General features: G+C 52.8%; 4 protein-coding genes across 4 annotated transcripts; 2 read left to right on the top strand and 2 right to left on the bottom strand.

Moving 5' to 3' along the window:
- Positions 1 to 629: 629 nt before the first annotated feature.
- CABS01_13587 (uncharacterized protein) lies at positions 630 to 2,155 on the top strand (the record flags this gene model as incomplete). Its single annotated transcript, XM_060546929.1, has 3 exons — positions 630 to 702; positions 759 to 1,853; positions 1,914 to 2,155. The coding sequence occupies 3 exons, from the start codon at positions 630 to 632 to the stop codon at positions 2,153 to 2,155; spliced, it is 1,410 nt and encodes a 469-aa protein (XP_060394753.1).
- Positions 2,156 to 2,808: 653 nt separating this feature from the next.
- Positions 2,809 to 4,869, bottom strand: CABS01_13586 (F-box domain-containing protein; the record flags this gene model as incomplete). Its single annotated transcript, XM_060546928.1, has 1 exon — positions 2,809 to 4,869. The coding sequence occupies one exon, from the start codon at positions 4,867 to 4,869 to the stop codon at positions 2,809 to 2,811; it is 2,061 nt and encodes a 686-aa protein (XP_060394752.1).
- Positions 4,870 to 11,512: 6,643 nt separating this feature from the next.
- CABS01_13585 (uncharacterized protein) lies at positions 11,513 to 11,713 on the bottom strand (the record flags this gene model as incomplete). Its single annotated transcript, XM_060546927.1, has 1 exon — positions 11,513 to 11,713. One exon carries the CDS (start codon positions 11,711 to 11,713, stop codon positions 11,513 to 11,515), a length of 201 nt encoding a protein of 66 aa, XP_060394751.1.
- Positions 11,714 to 13,245: 1,532 nt separating this feature from the next.
- CABS01_13584 (uncharacterized protein) lies at positions 13,246 to 17,413 on the top strand (the record flags this gene model as incomplete). Its single annotated transcript, XM_060546926.1, has 2 exons — positions 13,246 to 13,574; positions 13,996 to 17,413. 2 exons carry the CDS (start codon positions 13,246 to 13,248, stop codon positions 17,411 to 17,413), a joined length of 3,747 nt encoding a protein of 1,248 aa, XP_060394750.1.
- Positions 17,414 to 18,222: the final 809 nt, after the last annotated feature.

The following is an 18,222-nucleotide window of genomic DNA, read 5'->3' as shown; positions in this document are numbered from 1 at the left end:
GATGCTGCAGAGGTTTCGAATGTCATCAAGCTCAGCGAGAGCGGGGACCAGCTCCCCATGTCTCAGTCATCTGGAAATTTTCAAAAACCAACATGATAGCACTCAAGATGCTTGAGAAGCGTCCCTGGATGAGTTCAGACGCTCAATTGGCCGTATCTCATCCAGCATCTAGAACCTTGACGCTTGTGCTGCTCAAAAAAGGTGGGAAACTCAACCGTGATCAGAAATGGCGGGGCTTCCATTTCCCCCATCCTCAGCACCGGCGTATTTTCTGCCGAAAGCGGTGAGATCCTTAGCCAATGACGTGATACTGCGATAAGAATTTCTTATCGCAGCTCTACCCCTAGCGCACTGTCACTAGGTAAGGTAGGTGTGCTCGACATGTGGTCGCCGTGTGCCTTAGTGGCTGCTTCCAGAAAAATCCACCTTCCAGAAAAAACATCGTCAACCAGAGCTGCATGAATTGCAACGTCGCAACAGATCTAGTCTAATCCAGGAACTGTCTATGCAACTTCTGAGCGCTTGATTTATTTCTCGGCATCCACAACAAATCATTCACGACCCCGATAACACCCCCGTTCCTTACGTTTTTCTGATTTCGCAGTCTCTATTATTCTCTCTAGCCCATCATGTCTGCCCCTCCTCAACTGATCCACATCAAGAGGAAGCGGGGCGATGAAGATGCTCCGGTCACCTACCTTCGTACGACCGCTCTTCCCTTTTTACAATCAACGGACGGACAAATTAATAGGAGACAGAACTCGAGCCGGGATCCAAACGACATCTTGCCGGCAGCAGCTGGGTCTACCAGAGGCGCCTCGCCAAAGCCAGCGCAAGATCCGCTGCCGCTGCCGCCGCAGCACAGCACCCATCGCAACCCTCCATACCCGTCATCCAGACGTCGAAGCCCGGTGACGAGATCTCGAGCCCGCATCGCCCACCTCACTCGAGCAGCCATGCTCTTCCGACAGGAAAGGCACCGGCAGTGGCGCCGCCGCCACGGACCCAGCTCGATGCACAGAAGCCCCTGCCGCAGACCGCCTCCGATCCGCAACGCCCTCAGAACCCCGCCACCGAGCCGAGACGATTCCATATGTCCAGGTCGGCCATGAGTTCGCCTGGGGGCAGCACTATACTCAAGGCCGGTGGTGTCTCCAAGCGGGGACGCTACGGGACAGCCGTGTTCGTGGAGCGGGGGAAGAAGAAGAGCGCACGCCGGGTTGCCACGGCGTCTGGCGGCACCACACCGACGACGATGACCACGGAGGGTCTGCCAGCTGATGTTGAGATGAAGGAGGACCACAAGCCGGCGCCTAAGAAGCCACTTGCCAAACGCCCCCCTCCCTCGCGTGCAGCCTCCGAGGCGACGACAGGGCCGGAGACGCCTAGCGGAGAGCCGCAGCGCAAGCCCATGCCCGGCGCAGCTCCCACGCAGGATATGAGCAAGATCGCGGCCGACATGGACCAATGGGTTCTCCACGAGATCGGGCTGAATCTCCAGGCTATGGAGAAGCAGCAGCCGCAGCAGCCGCCGCGCTCGCCGTCCGCCGTTGCGTCGCCTTCACGCTTCAAGCCCAAGGCGCCAGCCAAACGCTTTGCCGAGCGCCACCCGGAAATGGTCAAGAAGCTCAATGGCGGCGACGAAGCCATGACGGAGGCGAGCGAAGACGACGACGAGAGCGACGACGACTACGTTATTGAGGTGTACGAGCTCGCGCCTTCGAAGCCGGTGCTGGCGGAGATTCCGCCCGAGCAGATTGGTGTGCTCAGGTTCGATTCGCAAGAGGATTTGGAACTGTTTTACGGTAACGAGGACGACGATTCGGATTTTGACGATGATGAAGACGAGAATGGTAAGTCTGTGGACCGAACAAAGCTCTGTTTCTCATTTACTGACATGAATGTGCGCATAGCCGAGAATCACTACACGGCGGATTACCCCGAAGATGAGGTCGATTCCGAGGACGAGTACGATCGCCACGCCTACTTGTTCCGCAACGCCAATGCCTCGGACGAGGAGGAGTTTGACACCCGCGATCCGTACGAGGACGAGGACGACGATATGTACGTCATGGAGGGTGATGAGCGGCGGGACGAGGACGACGTCTTTCAGGACAAGATTCGGCGTTACATTCGCCAGCACGGCGACATGTAAAAGCACGGCGACCGGTAAAGTGTCCGACCTAATTACTGGGTGGATTAGCCTCTGAACTTTTTCGAGAATAATACCAAAAGGGTACCTTTCAATATTCAGTCTATGTTCACACTACTGCGTGAAAACCTAAATGAGGTTATGGCTCCGATGACATTTGTACTGAGGAAATGTGTGGTGTGTGTGCAATTGAAGTAGCCTATGTATCCAACCTTGAAGTGGAGTTAAGAGAGAGTGCTTCTCCTTCACGTAAATACAAGAGGTAAATTCCTCGATTCCACATCCAAAGACCCCCTTGGAATAGGCCAATATCTCCTCCGAACCCAGATTCCCATCTAATACTCCAGCTGTAGAATGAAACAATAAGTACAGAATGTGCTGCATAAAAGCGCCTTTGCTGATGCGAGACGCCGGGTTTCAATTCCGTTCCACGGGCTTGAAGATGATGCTGCATCCCAGATCTAGTAATGGAAGTTAAGAGTGTTTGCCGTCTCTTGTGTGTGTGTGTGTGTGATGGCTCCAGAACGCCAAGTAAATATGTGACCCATGTGACGAAGAAATCGTCGGAAAGAATATGGCTGGAAAGACAGACTTCTTCCCCAAGTGAGACCCTAAAGTTTCACTTACACGATCACGAGCTGAAGAATTGTCTCCCACTACATAATCGTGCACGCCCCGACGGTTCGACCCCGCCTCCGACCGCCGTTACCGCCCTCCTCCTCGTCGGCATGCAACATTTGCGCCTCCCTCGCTCTTCGTCTGCGCCGGCGGTGACCGGCGCCCGTGGTCCCGGCTTCCTCGCTCGCCTGCATGTAATCGGCCCACCGGTGCTCGAGGCGGTTGGCGGCAGCGAGGTCCCCGCGGAGCACGCGCTTCATGTGCTCGTCGACGGTCATCTGGAACTTGTAAAAGCACTTGAGGCCAATGGCCTCGGACGCGTAGGCGAACTTGCCAATCTCGGCCATGGACGGCTTGGACTGCGCGTTGCGGAAGAGGACCTCGCGGATGCCGGTCCAGGTGACGTTCTGGCAGTCGTAGACGACCATGTGCAGGCCGACCTTGGGTTTTGGCTTGACGGCGTTGCTCTGGGAGCGGTTGCTGACCATGAAGGCCGCCTCGGCGAGGACAAGGTCGCTGATGCGGGTGTTGTCGAGATCGATAGCCCGGAGGCTGACGCAGTTCTTGACGATGGGGAGGACGCCGCTGTCGCCGAGGTTCTCGCAGTAGCTGATGGAGAGGTGCTCCAGCCACGGCGCGCAGGGTGCCTTGGCCAGGTGTTCTGAGAAGAGGGCGTTTGTGAGGTCGGAGAGGTCTTCGAGCTCAATGTGTGTGAGGCGCGGAGTCGATGCGAAGATTGGCTCCAGCGCGGCGTCCGTGAGAGCGGTGCAGCCGGACAGGCGCAGGCCCTGGAGTTCCGGGACGTTGTATCCCAGAGCCTTGACGCCCTGGGAAGTCAGACGGGCGCAGCGGCTGAGGTCGAGATGACGCCATTTCCTCGGGGGAACGATCGGTCGGTCGGTGAGGATATCGATTTCGGGGTCTTCGCCGTGAACCATGACCTTGAGCGCGCGGTCGTTGAGCTCGGCACAGCCGTTCAGAACCAGTCTTTCCAGCCTGTTCGTCTTGTATATCGTTTCGGCGACCTCGAGATTGTCGAATCCTCTGACCTCTCCCGCTCTCAAATCCTTCAACCTCGGACACCCTTCGATTACTGCCTTGATACCTCTCGCGTCCATATGTACGCACCATGAGACGTTGAACATCTCCAGCTGCGGACATGACTCGGCAATGATTTTGCACGACATGTTGGTAACCGCTGTCAAACCAGTCAAATTGAGCTGAGCGAGCTTATCGTTCGTTCTCAACAGGCTGTGTAACGTGTTGCGCTGGAAGTTGCGGCATCCCTCGAGCGTCGCGTTGACTAAGTTCTTGCAGGCCTTGACGACTACCTCGGCCCTCTTATAGTGTTCGACCTGAACGCAGCCCCTGAGGTTGAGGTCCTTGATGAAGGGCCCAGCGGCTACGATGATTCTTGCAAGAGATTCGGCAGGGATGATTTGGTAAAATTCCGTGGCGTCAAAAGACGTCCAAAGCTGCCCATCAAAGCAGATCTTGTGGAAAGTCTTGCTAACTCGTGAAGCTCGTACAAGCTGTTTGGGTGATAGATAGGAGAAGATGTGCACGCGCATCTCGTGTGGCATGTTCTCCCAGAAGTTGAAGCCACGCTTGGGAACCGCGGGGTTGGCAACCTGGGCTTTAATCGTCGTCCTTAAATCGGATGGGAGTCCAATGGTTTGGGCTCCCGGTGATTGCGTAGTAGGGAAGACATTGTCGACCCGGCGAATAGCAAGTCGGCCATCAATGCCTACGAACTGGATGATTTCGCTAGATGGTGTTCCTGGAACGGAAGATGAGGCACTGGCATAGCCTGATGCTGTTGCGCCTGCGGGGAAATAAGAGTCGCCAGTGAACGAGGTCCCCGCGGTTGAGGGTCCTGCCAAGCTCACGCAGGAAACGTTCCCCCTCGGACGTTGAGGATTGCTGTGTGATCTAGTGCGGCCACTCCTCGCCAACGAAGGCGTGGACGACATTCGTTGCACACCACAGAGCACGCGGTGCCGGCCCTTGGCTTTTCCTGAGGGATTTGAAAGGCCTGGGCCTTGCTCATCAACGACTTCCATAGGAGCCGGACCGGCGGGGATTTCGATGTCAGCCATAGCGAAGACTTGACCAAGTGAGATAGCTGGTTGAAGAACAAAACGCCTCTAGACAAGGAACAGAAGACGTCGAATAATGCTGTGATTTTTTGCCACAGTCAAATTGCGACCGAGTCCGTTTTCTCAAAGTTGCGCAATTTCTCCCAGTATCGTCTTTGTTGGCGAGGTTAGGTAGCGCGGGGCAGTGAAGCTGAGCTCGGTGGTCCACGTCTTAGTCCCGGTGAGTTGAGAAAAGGCTCGGAACGGTCGGCGGATGGTCCTATTTCATATTCGACGTCGCAAGAGATGATCGCAGGCACACAGAGAAACACACGAAAGACAGGCCAAGTCTCTAGGAAGACGGATGAGACATGAAGCGCGAGTAATCGGGGAGAGGTTATGGTCTTGAAGGCTGTCGACTCTCTTAGAAGGGGGGTCAGGATGGAGGGGTGGCCAGGGTCCAGGGATTTTTGGTGGAGATCTGCTATCTGAACGGGTGTGAGCCGGCTATCGATAATGGAGGTCAGCCGGTGCAGGTAGCGGGGTGTGGAGCCTCAGAAGGCTGGAGGAAGGGGTCCTTACGGGTTGGGGCGGAGCACATGGCACACCGAAGACTCAAGATATCATGGCCTCTGATTCCTGTGTGGAAGGTCACACGAGCAGGATGTGTCTGGGACACGAACAAGGCTGCGAAGAGTGAGAGAGGGGATGGTGAGAGGGTGGCAGTTGAAGAAGAAGAGAAGAGGTCGGCGGATGGGGGGGCTAAAAGAGAAAGAACAAGAGAAAAGTTGTCGAGTCGAGCGGAAACAAAACCACTCACACATGGAACGACCGACACAATACCTTACTGTGGTAGACCGCACCGAAGGCCGGGTAAGGGGAGTAAGTAGAAGCTTAAAACGCGCTCTGGACGGAAGCACAAAACGGCCCTCACACCCCCCAATCCCATCCCATCCCATCCCACCATCCATCCCCTTTGTGTCGGCGAAACAAGGACCCTCCTTATCGATGGACACCGATGGGTCCCGGGTTCGCCATACATAATGCCCATCACTCACACCAACGGGTCAGTCTGACGGTCGACAGTGCTCGTAAATGCCTCCAGGGCCAAGGGTCTGAAGATGGCCACTGGCGATGTTCTCGTGTCTCTCTACCTTGCTTTGCTATGCACATACAGCAGGCTGTTCGGGATTTCGGCTGCTTGGAGCCAAGACTTGGGAAACAAAGTCCCCGCCGAAACGGATGGAGCTGGCTGGGATATTCTCACCTGCCTTTCTAGCCGGATTCAATAGCTCTGTATAGCTGGGGGAAAGGCATGGCGGCGGAAAAGAGTCTGGAAGCAGAAGCCACCGCCAGTACGAGCAAAGAGGCACAGTGAGGGCCAGGCCAGACCAGAGGAGGCAAAAAAAACAAACCAGGCAAGACATGGGAACTCAGAGAAGTCGACAGTAGCGGCCGAAACGCAAGAAAGATACCTCTGCCGTGAGGTATCCACATGGTGCATCGTGCGGGGCCCGTGGTCCGGCGCAAAGAGCGGGCAGGTGGGGGAAGGACGAGGGGGGAAGAAGGAGGGGTCCGCCCGGAGTGCAGACAGGAAAGCCCTCTCCTTCCTCGATGTTACCCTCTCCAATCGTTACGGCTGCTGGTGAATAAAACTGGACCACAGAAGATCCCGGCTCCACTTTACACAGCCATTCAGACCGCTGCTGACTGACACCGCACTTGCCCCCCCAAGACCCCCAAGAGGCGGGAGCGAGAGCATGACATGAGCACTTGTCCAAGTCACCTTCTTCCTTTTCGTGGCACCATCACCATCCCTTATCCCGCCATTCTTTCAGTCAACTGACGTGCAATCCGACGAGACAAATTCCCAGAAGCAATCTATCTGCCTTATCATCACCGCCAGGTCATGGTACGTCAGGCACAACACGGCTCGTCGACCATACCTCGTTCATGCTCCGAAAAAGACACACTATGTCCTGCTGCATTTAGCAACATATCGCAGGGTCCTCCGCCTCTTGAGGGTCTACAATAAGCAGGGACCTGAACACCAGATCTGCAGGACGAATCCTGAGCGGTACCCAACAGTCTCTAGCTCGCTAGCGTGTTGGCTGGACCCTTGAACTCTTGAACGCACTTGGTGTGGTGTATCTGAACCGACTAGCAAGTTGCAGCACGGCTTCGCCGTTTCTATCATCGCTCATTGGAGGAACTTGCTCCTCACTTCTCCAACCGCCATCGCCCTCGCCGGGACGTTCAAGGCGTCTTTCCGCTCACTGTCTGCACGGCCGCGGCGCCGTCTCTCGAGCCTGTCAGAGCATTCCCACAGTCCTTCCTGGGACCACTTGCGTTGCGGATACTTTTGTCTCTTCTCCATCTGAAGTCGTTGTTGGGAATAAGTTGCCGATTGTCCGACTCGGGGAAACAACTGCACTCGAAACTGACGGGAGCGAACTGACTCGTCAAGATACAAGGCCAAATAAGGTACGGATATGCCAAGCTCAGATTTAGCAGGACGTTTTTGTTTCTGATCGATTTCGGTCAAGGAACATGTGGTTGGGTGCGAGGCAAGCACCTGGGTCGGTTGCTGCTCTTAGATACCTTTCCTCGTGCCAAAGCTGACATGGAGCATGTCTTTGGTGTCCCAGCCTCCCCGCAGACGGCATTCGATCCGACTTTTGCCTGTCGGAGGAGAATGCCATGTTGGCGGCCGAACCCCGTCTTTTTCTCTCTCCCTCGCTCTTTGCCGTGGCTGCATCCGAACAACCTTAGACGGGGAACATTCTCTGGAACCCGAATTCGGAGGTTTTGGCGGGGCTAGCACTCCCGCTCCACGTTTACGAGAGACACGGTGACAATCGGATCTGTCTTCAGGATCCTTTCTTTCTGAAGATCCTCGCCACAGCTCTTTCGAGAGCTCCAAGAAAGCCGTGCGGCTGGTAGGTAGCTGCTTAAGAGGCAAGCGCTGCAAATCTTCCGCCATGATCGGTCCGGATTCTGACCCGTCAGTGGGACCAGCACTGTTCGTCTGAAGCTTGGCCGAAGCTGACATCGCCGCGCTTTGTTTGGAAGGCACATGTTCTTCTTTCTAGCCGGTTGATTTTGCAGTCTTGGCAGGGTCGTGAGTCTTTGGCAGATCTGCATTCAGATCCGTCATGGCAATCTGATACTACGATCCTGAACACGTTCACGAGTTTTCCACGCCCTAGCCCCGTTTTGTCAATGCAGCGGCTCCAGCACCACTAGACACACATTCGCTTGGTCGCCTGATGCAGCTCAACCCGAAAATCGGAATTCTGCGTACCGTCATGACATATCATGCGACCCGGGTACGAGATAAGAACGTAGCAAGCGGTGAGCCACGCGACACCTCGTCACAGACTCTAGTTATCTAAGAAGATCGCAAAGTATGCCCTAGTACAGAGAGAACGCTCTTCTCATGCCGCTCTCTTGTCTCGGTACCCTCCACAAGATACGACTCTACCGCTCATCGACCCCTTGCCAAGTGATCTCCATTATGTAGTCTGGTGACCGGCTGTCTCAAACCCCATCCGTACAAGAGCTACACTTTGAGGCAGATTGACAGTTTCTCGGCTACGCAAATCGCGAATTTGTCAAACTAAACGGCTAAACGGACAATGCTTCGTTATCTTGGATGCGACAGAGACAAATCGCATCCGCTCACCCATACCTGGATAGCGAGTGTCACAGCTTTGATGCAGAACCCGAGTCGTAGGTCGGTCGTGCACTTGCTTTCTCAGCTTACCTTGCCTCGGGACAAAAGGAAAGTTTTACTACTAGCTGCTGTGGTCAATATAAACCACGTGCTGCTCATGTACTCAAGGTACCTTACGATTGCCGATAGCTTCCGATAAGATAACAGGTACGCATGTGTTCTGGACCGGCCGCCAAAGGTAAGACACCACCCCACACGACGGATCACCCCCTACGACGGATCACCCAATTCGGTACAATTCAGTCAAAAACCACTAATTCTACCTACTTCATTTTATAATATAAAAAATATATAAAAAATACATTTAGATATAGAATATATAGTTTTCTTACTAAAATAATTTTTATAAATTATAATCTATTATAATTACTAAGATATTATTAAGTTAAATATAATATTTTTTACTATATAAAAATACGATTTCTAACTTTATAAAAAATAAATAAAGTTAAGTATTTTAAAATACTAGAATTTTTAAAATATTTTTCTAAGCTTAAATATACTATTTTTAGCGTTATATTAATTATATAAGCTTAGGAAATTCAAGTTTTTATAAATACTACTTATTATAATATAACTTAATATTTCTATATAATAATACTTATACTACTAATAAAAAACTATTTATATAAGTATAATATAAATCTATTAAAAATAATCCACTTTAAAATTTTATTTTTTTTAATAAATAAAAGAGTTATATAATATAGTATAATGTTAGTATTTATATAGAGATTACTAGTAAACACTAACATTTAAAGGCATATTTTAAATCTAATATTATTATATAATATAATATAAAAATAATTTTTTAAAATATTTTTCTATATTAATTATATTCTTTTATAGCTTGTGTATTTTTTGAAATATTTATTCTTTAATTATTTATATATATATGGAATAGCGGTTTTGGCTGAATGTGGCCGAATTGGGTGATCCGTCGTAGGGGGTGATCCGTCGTGTGGGGTGGTGTCTTACCAGGAGCTTAGGTAGGTATGTAGAGCAGCCCATCGCTAATATGTTCCGGTAACTTGGTTACAACGGGAAACGACCTCGAACCCTGCTAATATCTTGGCAGATAATGCCAGCTCGTTCACTTGATTTCCGACTCTCCCGCGGCGTCGTCAAGGTTGTTTAGACTTGTTGGTGGTACATGCGAGACCGAGAAGGAGACTAAAGAAAGTCGCTGTGCTGTCATAGCAAGCTCGATGGGATTGGAATTCTTCGATTCCAGCAAAGAGAACGCCAAATGCGGGGTTGCCGGCAAGCCTGGAAAGCGACCATGTCGCCGAAATTCTCGTCAACAAACTGCGCGTGTTGCTCACCTAGCTATCGTGCCAATCACGATTCACTGAGACCACAACCTACCTAAAGTAACATGAGGATCAATGAGTTGCCGTCACGATTCCAGCAATGCTGCGTTCGCAAACGACATTATCCAACCAGTCAAGACCATGGCCTTGTCTCTGTTCGTACCTTGAGCCTACTTTCCGTAAAGACGGAAGTACGGCTCAAGCATAGACAAAGATAACTTGGGGAAGGGCACTGACGAGGCGCCGCTTATTCATTGACTCAGAATCGTCCTGATCCAAACGGCCAGCTTGCCAATGTTTTCCTTCCTGGTTTTGCTCAGAGACGGGTGAGCAAGAGCTGATAATGTCAGGGAGGCACATCAACTGCTCAGTCGCTCTGACGGGGTTGTTTGCAACGACCCCGACTCTCTTATTTCCGGCTTTTGCGGTTCGAATCGATGGTGTTGGTGAAGAGGCTCACAGATACCTCAATTGGAGAACACGCTACTCTGTGTTTGATATGTAAAGCATGGTAGATGACAACTTGGGTCTGGGCAGTTAGCAGGAGGTTGCGTTGCCACTGATGCTACGCCTTGAAAAAAGACATCTACAGGGATTTGCCCCGTTGTTCTGGTGGTTGTTGGGCGGACGACGGAATGTGTGTTTTTTCATCGTCGGTAGCTATTAGCTGGCTTATCTTTTCCCTGCTCGTCCGTTTTCTCGTCTCAATTCCGGCGGTTCGGCAGGAGAAGAGCGTCGATAACGTTTGTTTCGGATGGCGAGTAGGGCAAGTCGAACATGGAGAGTCTACGGATAAGAGGCATTGCCCAATGAGTATCAAGCATGTTTGGGAAGCGTTGGGCGGCGGGCCACTCTAGGCGATGATGGCTTAACAGCGGCTTCGGTCAGGCACTGTATTGCCGGCCTTGGCTGCGGCAATGTGACGTATCCCAGGATAAGGTATGCTGTCCCTTTCTTCGCTGGTGTTCTCCCCGGGAGATTGGGGCCGCTCAATGTTGACGTGGTGGGTCCGCCGCCAGTCCAGCTGAAGAGCTTTGCTGCTTCACGTGCATGTCCCCTCCAGGTCTGCTTCAGGTGAGGTGGTGGATAAAGTGAGTGAGTGAGTGAGTGAGTGAATGTGTGATGAGACTGAGCTTCAGCATGAAGTGAGGAGTGAGATAGGTACAGCTCGATGAATGTGAAGGGTACGGGCTTCAGGCGTGCCCCCCACTTTGCAGCCATGTTTTCCAGGGCCACTGCCGCATATTAAGCCCCCCAATCAGTGATGCGTTTGCTTTTCGAAGCTGTAAGTCAAGCTTGCAACTCATGTTGTGCGCCCACCAAAGCTGCAAATAACTGCGCGAGGTTCGGATTTCGAGGGGAGGGTTTTTCTGGAGAGGGAACAAGGGGTTTTACGAGGTTACTTGACGCCAAAGGTGGGCGGTGCCGTGTATGATAAAGTAGAGAGAAATACGCAGATTTGGTAGCAAAAGTTGTGTACTCCGTACGCAGATGCATCTCAAAATTTTCGATGACTGGAGGCAGAAAGTGGACTTGTGTTTTTTTCCCTCCCCCGCCCTCTCTTCCTATCCCTCAGTCTTTATGGTTTTCCATCCCTCGTCCCCATTCCCTAAACTTATTCCTCTTCTACTTGTTCATCAAACATACTCATCCTAAAGCGAACCATCTCAACTTTGGCACCGAGCGAGCTTGTGCTGCCCTCTGTCCCGTCGTCCTTTCCCTCGTCTTCATCGCCCGCCAGCTCCGCCGCCCACGCCGCTCCCTCGTCCGTGACGTGCCACCACCCACTGTTACCTACAAGGCCCTCCGGCATCATTGGATTCGCTTGACGAGTGGGAATTTTCCAAGCATTCGAAGGACCGCCCCTCACTTTTCGGACAAGCATCTGCCGCAACGTTGTGGACTTTTGACTGAACCGCCCAGGACCGTGGACGCCACAGAAAACCAAACCCGGGGGCTTTCTGTCACTTTTCCAGCTTGTTGTCTTAGGTCATCTTGTATGATTACGGCAGACGATTCTTTCACGAGGCCAGCTGCACGTGGGTGTTAAAGCCAGTCACTCGCCTTGCCTTGGAAGACGGACGACCACTCGCTTCTCTACGCCCCTCCCGCCCGTTCTCCTCTGCCTGACTCTCTGTCTTGTTGCGCTTGTCAACGGCACAGAACCAGAGTGGGATTTTCGAGTGATTAAGGGAAGAAGCCAAGAGACACATAGAGAAAGGGTAAAACAGATTGTACCCGAGGCAGCCCAGCAACACCTAGCACTCTGCACTCTATCCGTACCGGCACTACAGCACTCCGGAATCCAGAGTCCAGAGTCCAGAGTCCAGCACCACCAAGCAGGGACATCCGGTTGCGGCATTGACACCGGCACTGACACTGGCATTGGCATTCTGGCATTGGCGCGCTGGCACTGAGGTGGCACTAGCACGGGACGGCGAGACGACTCACGTTCCCTTTCCTGGCCGTTCGGTGAGTTGAATTGGACCGGACTGGACCACCGCCAGAGCAGGTCCGCGTCTCTGCTTCCTGCTCCTGCTGCTGCTCCTGCTCCGTCTGTCTGTCTACCTGACTACGTTATTGCCGGATTTGCTGCTACTCACTTGCTTGCATTTTGCCTGCTCTACGGATACCTTACCGTACCGCACCTGACTAGTACCACAACTGCTTTGCTGCTCGCTACACGGACCAGCTTCTTCAGCTTCACCTTTACCTACAATCTCTCTCTCTCTCTCTCTATCTCTCCCCGACCGCTTGTTGCTGGATCGGTCCATCAATCCTTCCTGAAAAGCCTCCCTCCCTCGTTCGCCTTACTCTGTTCTGGTCGGACCACCAGCATTGCAGCACCAGCGCCAACGCCAGCACCACCAGCAACCAAAGCAGAAAAACAAAAACGTTCCTTACCGCACACCCACCCGTCGAAGACTCCCACACTCTCATCCTTGTGGCAAACCTTGCCCACCGAGCCTGATCGATCTACCTAACTTACCTCACCACTGATTGACTCCCTGCCTCACCTTACCTGCCCGAGGTATCTTCTGGGCAGCAGTTCCTTCCGTACCTCATTTACCTCCCACCTTAGCCGGAACAGCCACTGTCGTACAGCAGCACCATACCTTAACTACCTTACCTTTCGGCCAGCAACACACCTACCTACCGCCGGTACTGCCATTTGCTCCCTCCCACCACCACGTCCCAGAGCAGACGAGACCGCACCCCGATACCTCCCAGAACGAATCTCGCTCCTCGACCCCGCCGAATCCGAGCCTGCATCGTCGAATCCGCCTCTTGCCCGCATTTACTTAACCCTGACATTTGTCCGAGTCGACTGCCTATCTTTCTTCAACTATGCTACAGACGCATGGGGGACCTCACAACAATGGTACGTCCTTCGGCCACCCAACACAGAGTCCGCCTCCCGTCTCTCTCTCCTCAGACCCACGAAATGTTCCTCCCTCTCTAATACAGGCCTTTCCATGGCTCGCAGGCACCGATTCACATCACGAAGAACCTCGCGGAAGGAGCAGAACCCCAACAACACAGCTGCAACTCCCCAAGAACCGAAGCACCGGAAACCTCGCCGTTATAACCGACGACAACAACACTGGCCGCGGTCGAATGCGGTTTTCCTTCGATGCCGGATCTGTCGCAGACGGCAGCGACCATGTGCCACCAAGGTTGGTTCTTTCCCAACGATTACACCGTGATATTCCTTGAACGGCAAAGCTGTTGAGCTGATTGCGAGCTCATGGAAGAGTCGGGCGTTGAAGAATGCCAAGGCAAGCGTCTCGGCGACGAAACAGAGGGGGCTTTAATGTTTGGGATGCGCCAGGTCCGCATGAGCGCATCACGGCATGGCTCATGCCAATGGCCAAACCAAGTGGGAGTCGAGCGTGAAAACAACCCGAGATATGGTATTTCGGCAAAAGAGGCAGCAACAATTTGAGTGTGGCTTTGCTTGGCGACAAGCTCGAAGGATGTCACTTACGGGTGCGGCTGCACCATAAAAGATGTCACCAGGTGGCAACTGGGCCATCACATGGCAGTCTATAGTCATTTGAGGCATCATCGTGCTGACAGGCCTTTTTCCAGTCATAGATCCTCCATTGTAACAGACCACGACCATGGCCTCGGTCTATCCGGATTGCGACGAATTCGACAACAACCGTCTTCGCGAGCTCCCTCCGCAGCCCCTTCCAGAAGCTCCTCCATCGGTCTATCGAGATCAACATCTATGACAACACTACTCGCGAACCCTCCCGGCATGCCGTTTAGCTCTCATCCATCGTCACCTAACTTCTCCGAAGACCTCTCCCGCTTCCCCTCCGAGTCATTACACTCCTTCTCTTTCGCCCACCAGTCCGAGGAGTATATACACAACCGGCAAAATGTCCTCAAGCGATCCATAGAATTCATGAAAGACCGGATGGGATGGTCCGTTTCACCCTCCAACGTTGCGCTTGCGAGCGCCCAGGCAAGGGCCTCCGGGGACGTCGAGACTCAGAACATGCTGGACTTGCTGGCTAGGGCACAGCTTGTCGGAGCGGGCAACCTTCCATCCATGGATCAATCCATCCTCGGTCCTTTGACGGGCCCCCCGCAAGTTTCGGGGGAGAATCTCTTTGAAGCGAACTTCATTCCTCGAACATCAAGCCCTGAACCCTTTCAGTCTCCCAGTCAGTCTCCAACTGCGACCCAGTTTGCAACATTTTCCCCGAACGACCGACCGTCAATAAAGCAGCAAGATGAAAATCAGAAAGTCGCCACGGGAGACAGTGAATCGGAAAACTCGAGCAGGACGCCGACGAACGAGAGTGGAACAACTGCAAAGACATCCCCGCCGCCATCTCGAAGACTTAGCCTGAAGCGAACGCTCACAGATACACTACCGGTCTCGGTTCACCAGCAGCTCATCGACACCATGGCACAACCCTATCTGGCAGCTCAAGAGATGCTAGCTTCACCAACAACCGCGAACATGCCAAGTGCACTTGGCCCGGCTGTGCATGGACACTCGACACGGTGGGTCCCAGCAGCGCAGGCCATTTTCACAACAGAGTCAAAACCGCCATGGACGATTATCGCGGCCAACGACCTTGCTTGCTTGGTTTTCGGAGTCACAAAGGCTGAAGTGCGGCGGATGGGTATTCTAGAGGTCGTTCAAGAAGAGCGGAGAGATTGGTTGGAGAAGAAACTGCTGCAGATGGATCCTGAAGACACTACCAAAGAGGCGGAAGATATTCCGAAAACAGCGACACCTGCACCAACGGTTTCTGCTGCTTCGACAACGTCAACGTCACTTCTGGGCGGACGAGGTGGGATTACGGCACAGCTCTTGAGCAAGCCAAACTCCAGATCACAGCCCCCGAAAGTTGTCACTCGCAAGGCACAAACCGTTCACAGTGGAGATCCCAGCCCGCCCAAACTCAGGGGAAGCTCACGGCACCAAAGCAGTCGGTCGAGAGGCGTCCTTCTATGCGGTGATGTGGTTCCAATCCAGAAACGAAACGGTGCGACGGGTTCCGCCAGTTTGTGGGTAAAGGAGAAGCGGGTTGGTCTCATTTGGGTCCTTGAGGAAATCCACGAAGATGTAGCTCAGATTGAGCTGGACGACGACGGCATTGTCCAGAAAATTTCAGGAGCCACAGCACCAATTTGGGGCTTTGAGTCACTGAGACCTGGCGTGGATATCGGCAAGCTGATCCCACGCATTCCTCGGCAAGGCATCGACCCTCGCACTGGCGAAGTAGACTTTGCGCAGATTGCGAGGCGTAAGTTTTTCACATGCCCAAACCCAAGCAAAGTCAACATTCCCTGCAGCGTCGAGCAAGTACGGGGCAAGACAGAGCTACGCGTCTCGAGCTTCCCGCATATTGCAGGGATCATCGTCGTGGACCCAGAGACTCTGAAGATTCAAAGCTCAAATTCGGTCTTCTGCGGCGCTCTGTTTGGCTACGAAAAGCCCGACGGCATGGCCATTGACTCTTTGGTGCCCGACTTTGAAAAGATTCTCCATATTCTGACGGAAGAGGATGGTGTTCAACTGCAGGATGGGATTGTGGTGCCAGAGCACAGCTTCCGCCGGGCGTCGGCGATTCTGGGTCTACGGGAAAATCGCCCGGATGCGGCTGCGAGTTTCTTGCGGCCGGACGGGGTACCCGGAAAGCACAGGGATGGGTCAGAGCTCAAGGTTGACGTGCAGATGCGGGTGGTCAGAAGCGCAAAACAATCCACCGTAATCCAAGAGACCGTCATCGAGGACGAGGACGAAGACAAGGACGGGGACAACCAGGACGACTCTTTCTCTGTCACCCACTCAGAAATGGTCTTCGCTCTCTGGATTACTTACTCCAGGCACATGCACGCCGCCCGGTCAACGCTCGGTGTGACGTCGGCGTCCGCCTCTGGAACGACAACTCCCTTGCATCAGCCATCTCCTGGGCAGACACCGGCGCACACCCCACTGGAGATTAGCTCGGATTCCGATGAGCCAAAACCTCGAGAGTCTTCGTCGTCGACGGCATCTGCCATCACCAAACAACTCAAGGAAGTCGCGATGACGGCCGCTGCAAAGTTGACCGGCTCACAGCGTCCCACGGACAAGAAGCAGGAAAAACCATCCGTGCCAAAGGTTATTGAGCCAGCACAGCAGAAAAAGTCCATCAATGACTTCCAGATCCTCGAAGACATGGGTCAGGGCGCTTACGGTCAGGTCAAATTGGCCAAAGATAAGAAGACGCAGAAGAAGGTGGTTCTCAAGTACGTGACCAAGCGACGTATTCTTGTAGACACGTGGACGAGAGATCGCAAGCTCGGCACAGTGCCTCTGGAGATTCACGTTCTCGACTACCTGCGCCGGCCCGATCTGCAACATCCTAATATTGTCGAAATGGAATCCTTCTTCGAGGACGAGGTCAATTACTACATCGAGATGGTGCCTCATGGATTACCGGGCATGGATCTGTTCGATTATATTGAGCTCCGCAGCAACATGGAGGAGGCTGAGTGCCGCAGTATCTTCGTCCAGGTTGCCAAGGCTATTGGCCATCTGCACACCAAGGCACTGGTGGTCCATAGAGACATCAAGGACGAGAATGTGGTCTTGGACGGCGAGGGTAACATCAAGTTGATTGACTTTGGAAGCGCAGCGTACATCAAGAACGGCCCCTTTGACGTATTTGTCGGCACTATTGGTAAGTCTTATAGCTTCCCCTATATCGTGATTGAAACTGACTGGTCAGATTACGCTGCTCCCGAGGTACTCGCTGGCAAGCCATACGGTGGCAAGGAGCAAGATGTTTGGGCGCTCGGAATTTTGCTCTACACGATCATCTATAAGGAGAACCCGTTCTACAGCATTGACGAAATCATGGACCGAGACCTTCGAGTCCCGTGGACGATGAGCGACGAGAGCATTGACCTGGTGCGGTGCATGCTCAACCGGGATGTGGCTGCGAGATATGACATTAACCAGGTTCTCGCGCACCCTTGGTGCCAGGAGGTTGACGAGGAGTGAAGGAAGCAAACGAATTGATGATGGGGGGAAGAGACATGAGGGACTGGTGGAAAGGGGCCGGCCGTACGCTACGGCCATGGAGTAAAATTTGGTCAAGATACCCTAAAGAGCAATCTTGAACAGCACGGCTTTTCGTTCTGAGGCGGAGCCGGATGTGCTTAGAGAGAGCCATTTGACGCAACAAGACGAAATTTTCTTTTTACCTTTTTTTTTTTTCTGGTTGTTGTTTTTCGACCCGGGTCCATGTGACTGACGACTCTGAGGGTAAAGTTGAAACGACGACAACCGACCCCACCTTCGGTCATGGGTCTGCATGGAGCTCCCGGTGTGGTCTGGGGACAAATTTCAGCGCAAAGAACAGAGAGCTTATAGAAAGATACTACCTATGGCTTGGGGGCCTGAACTGGGGAAATGGAGAGAATGGCGTTATGAATAGGAAATACAAAGTATGCTTTTTTTTGTTCATGATGCGGAAACCTTGTGGATGTCGACGTGTTGGTAGTGGTCGAGCGGATAATGTGTATATATCAGTCAGGCCTATAATTATGGTTTAATTTTGCTCCCTTTCTTGATCGCCTTTGATTACGGTGGTGGCAATCAAATCCCATGGTGCCGGTATGTGTGTCACTTGCCAGAATCAGGCAGATGTAGCCTGTGTATGTATCCGTAGTGCAATTCGTGGAGCTGCATCCGAATTCCTCTTCATAGGGCCCAGCTGAGATTTCGCGCGTTCCATATATATATACTCCTGACTGTTGAGGATGTCCTACGGTGGTACAAGCGGAACTTTACCCAGTCTGGGATCGGGC

The sequence above is a fragment of the Colletotrichum abscissum genome (assembly GCF_030869225.1).
Source record: "Colletotrichum abscissum strain IMI 504890 chromosome Unknown Scaffold_46.1, whole genome shotgun sequence".
In the NCBI taxonomy this organism is placed as follows: domain Eukaryota; kingdom Fungi; phylum Ascomycota; class Sordariomycetes; order Glomerellales; family Glomerellaceae; genus Colletotrichum; species Colletotrichum abscissum.
Note: the sequence above shows the minus strand (reverse complement) of the source record. Positions and strands in the feature narration are given on the sequence as shown.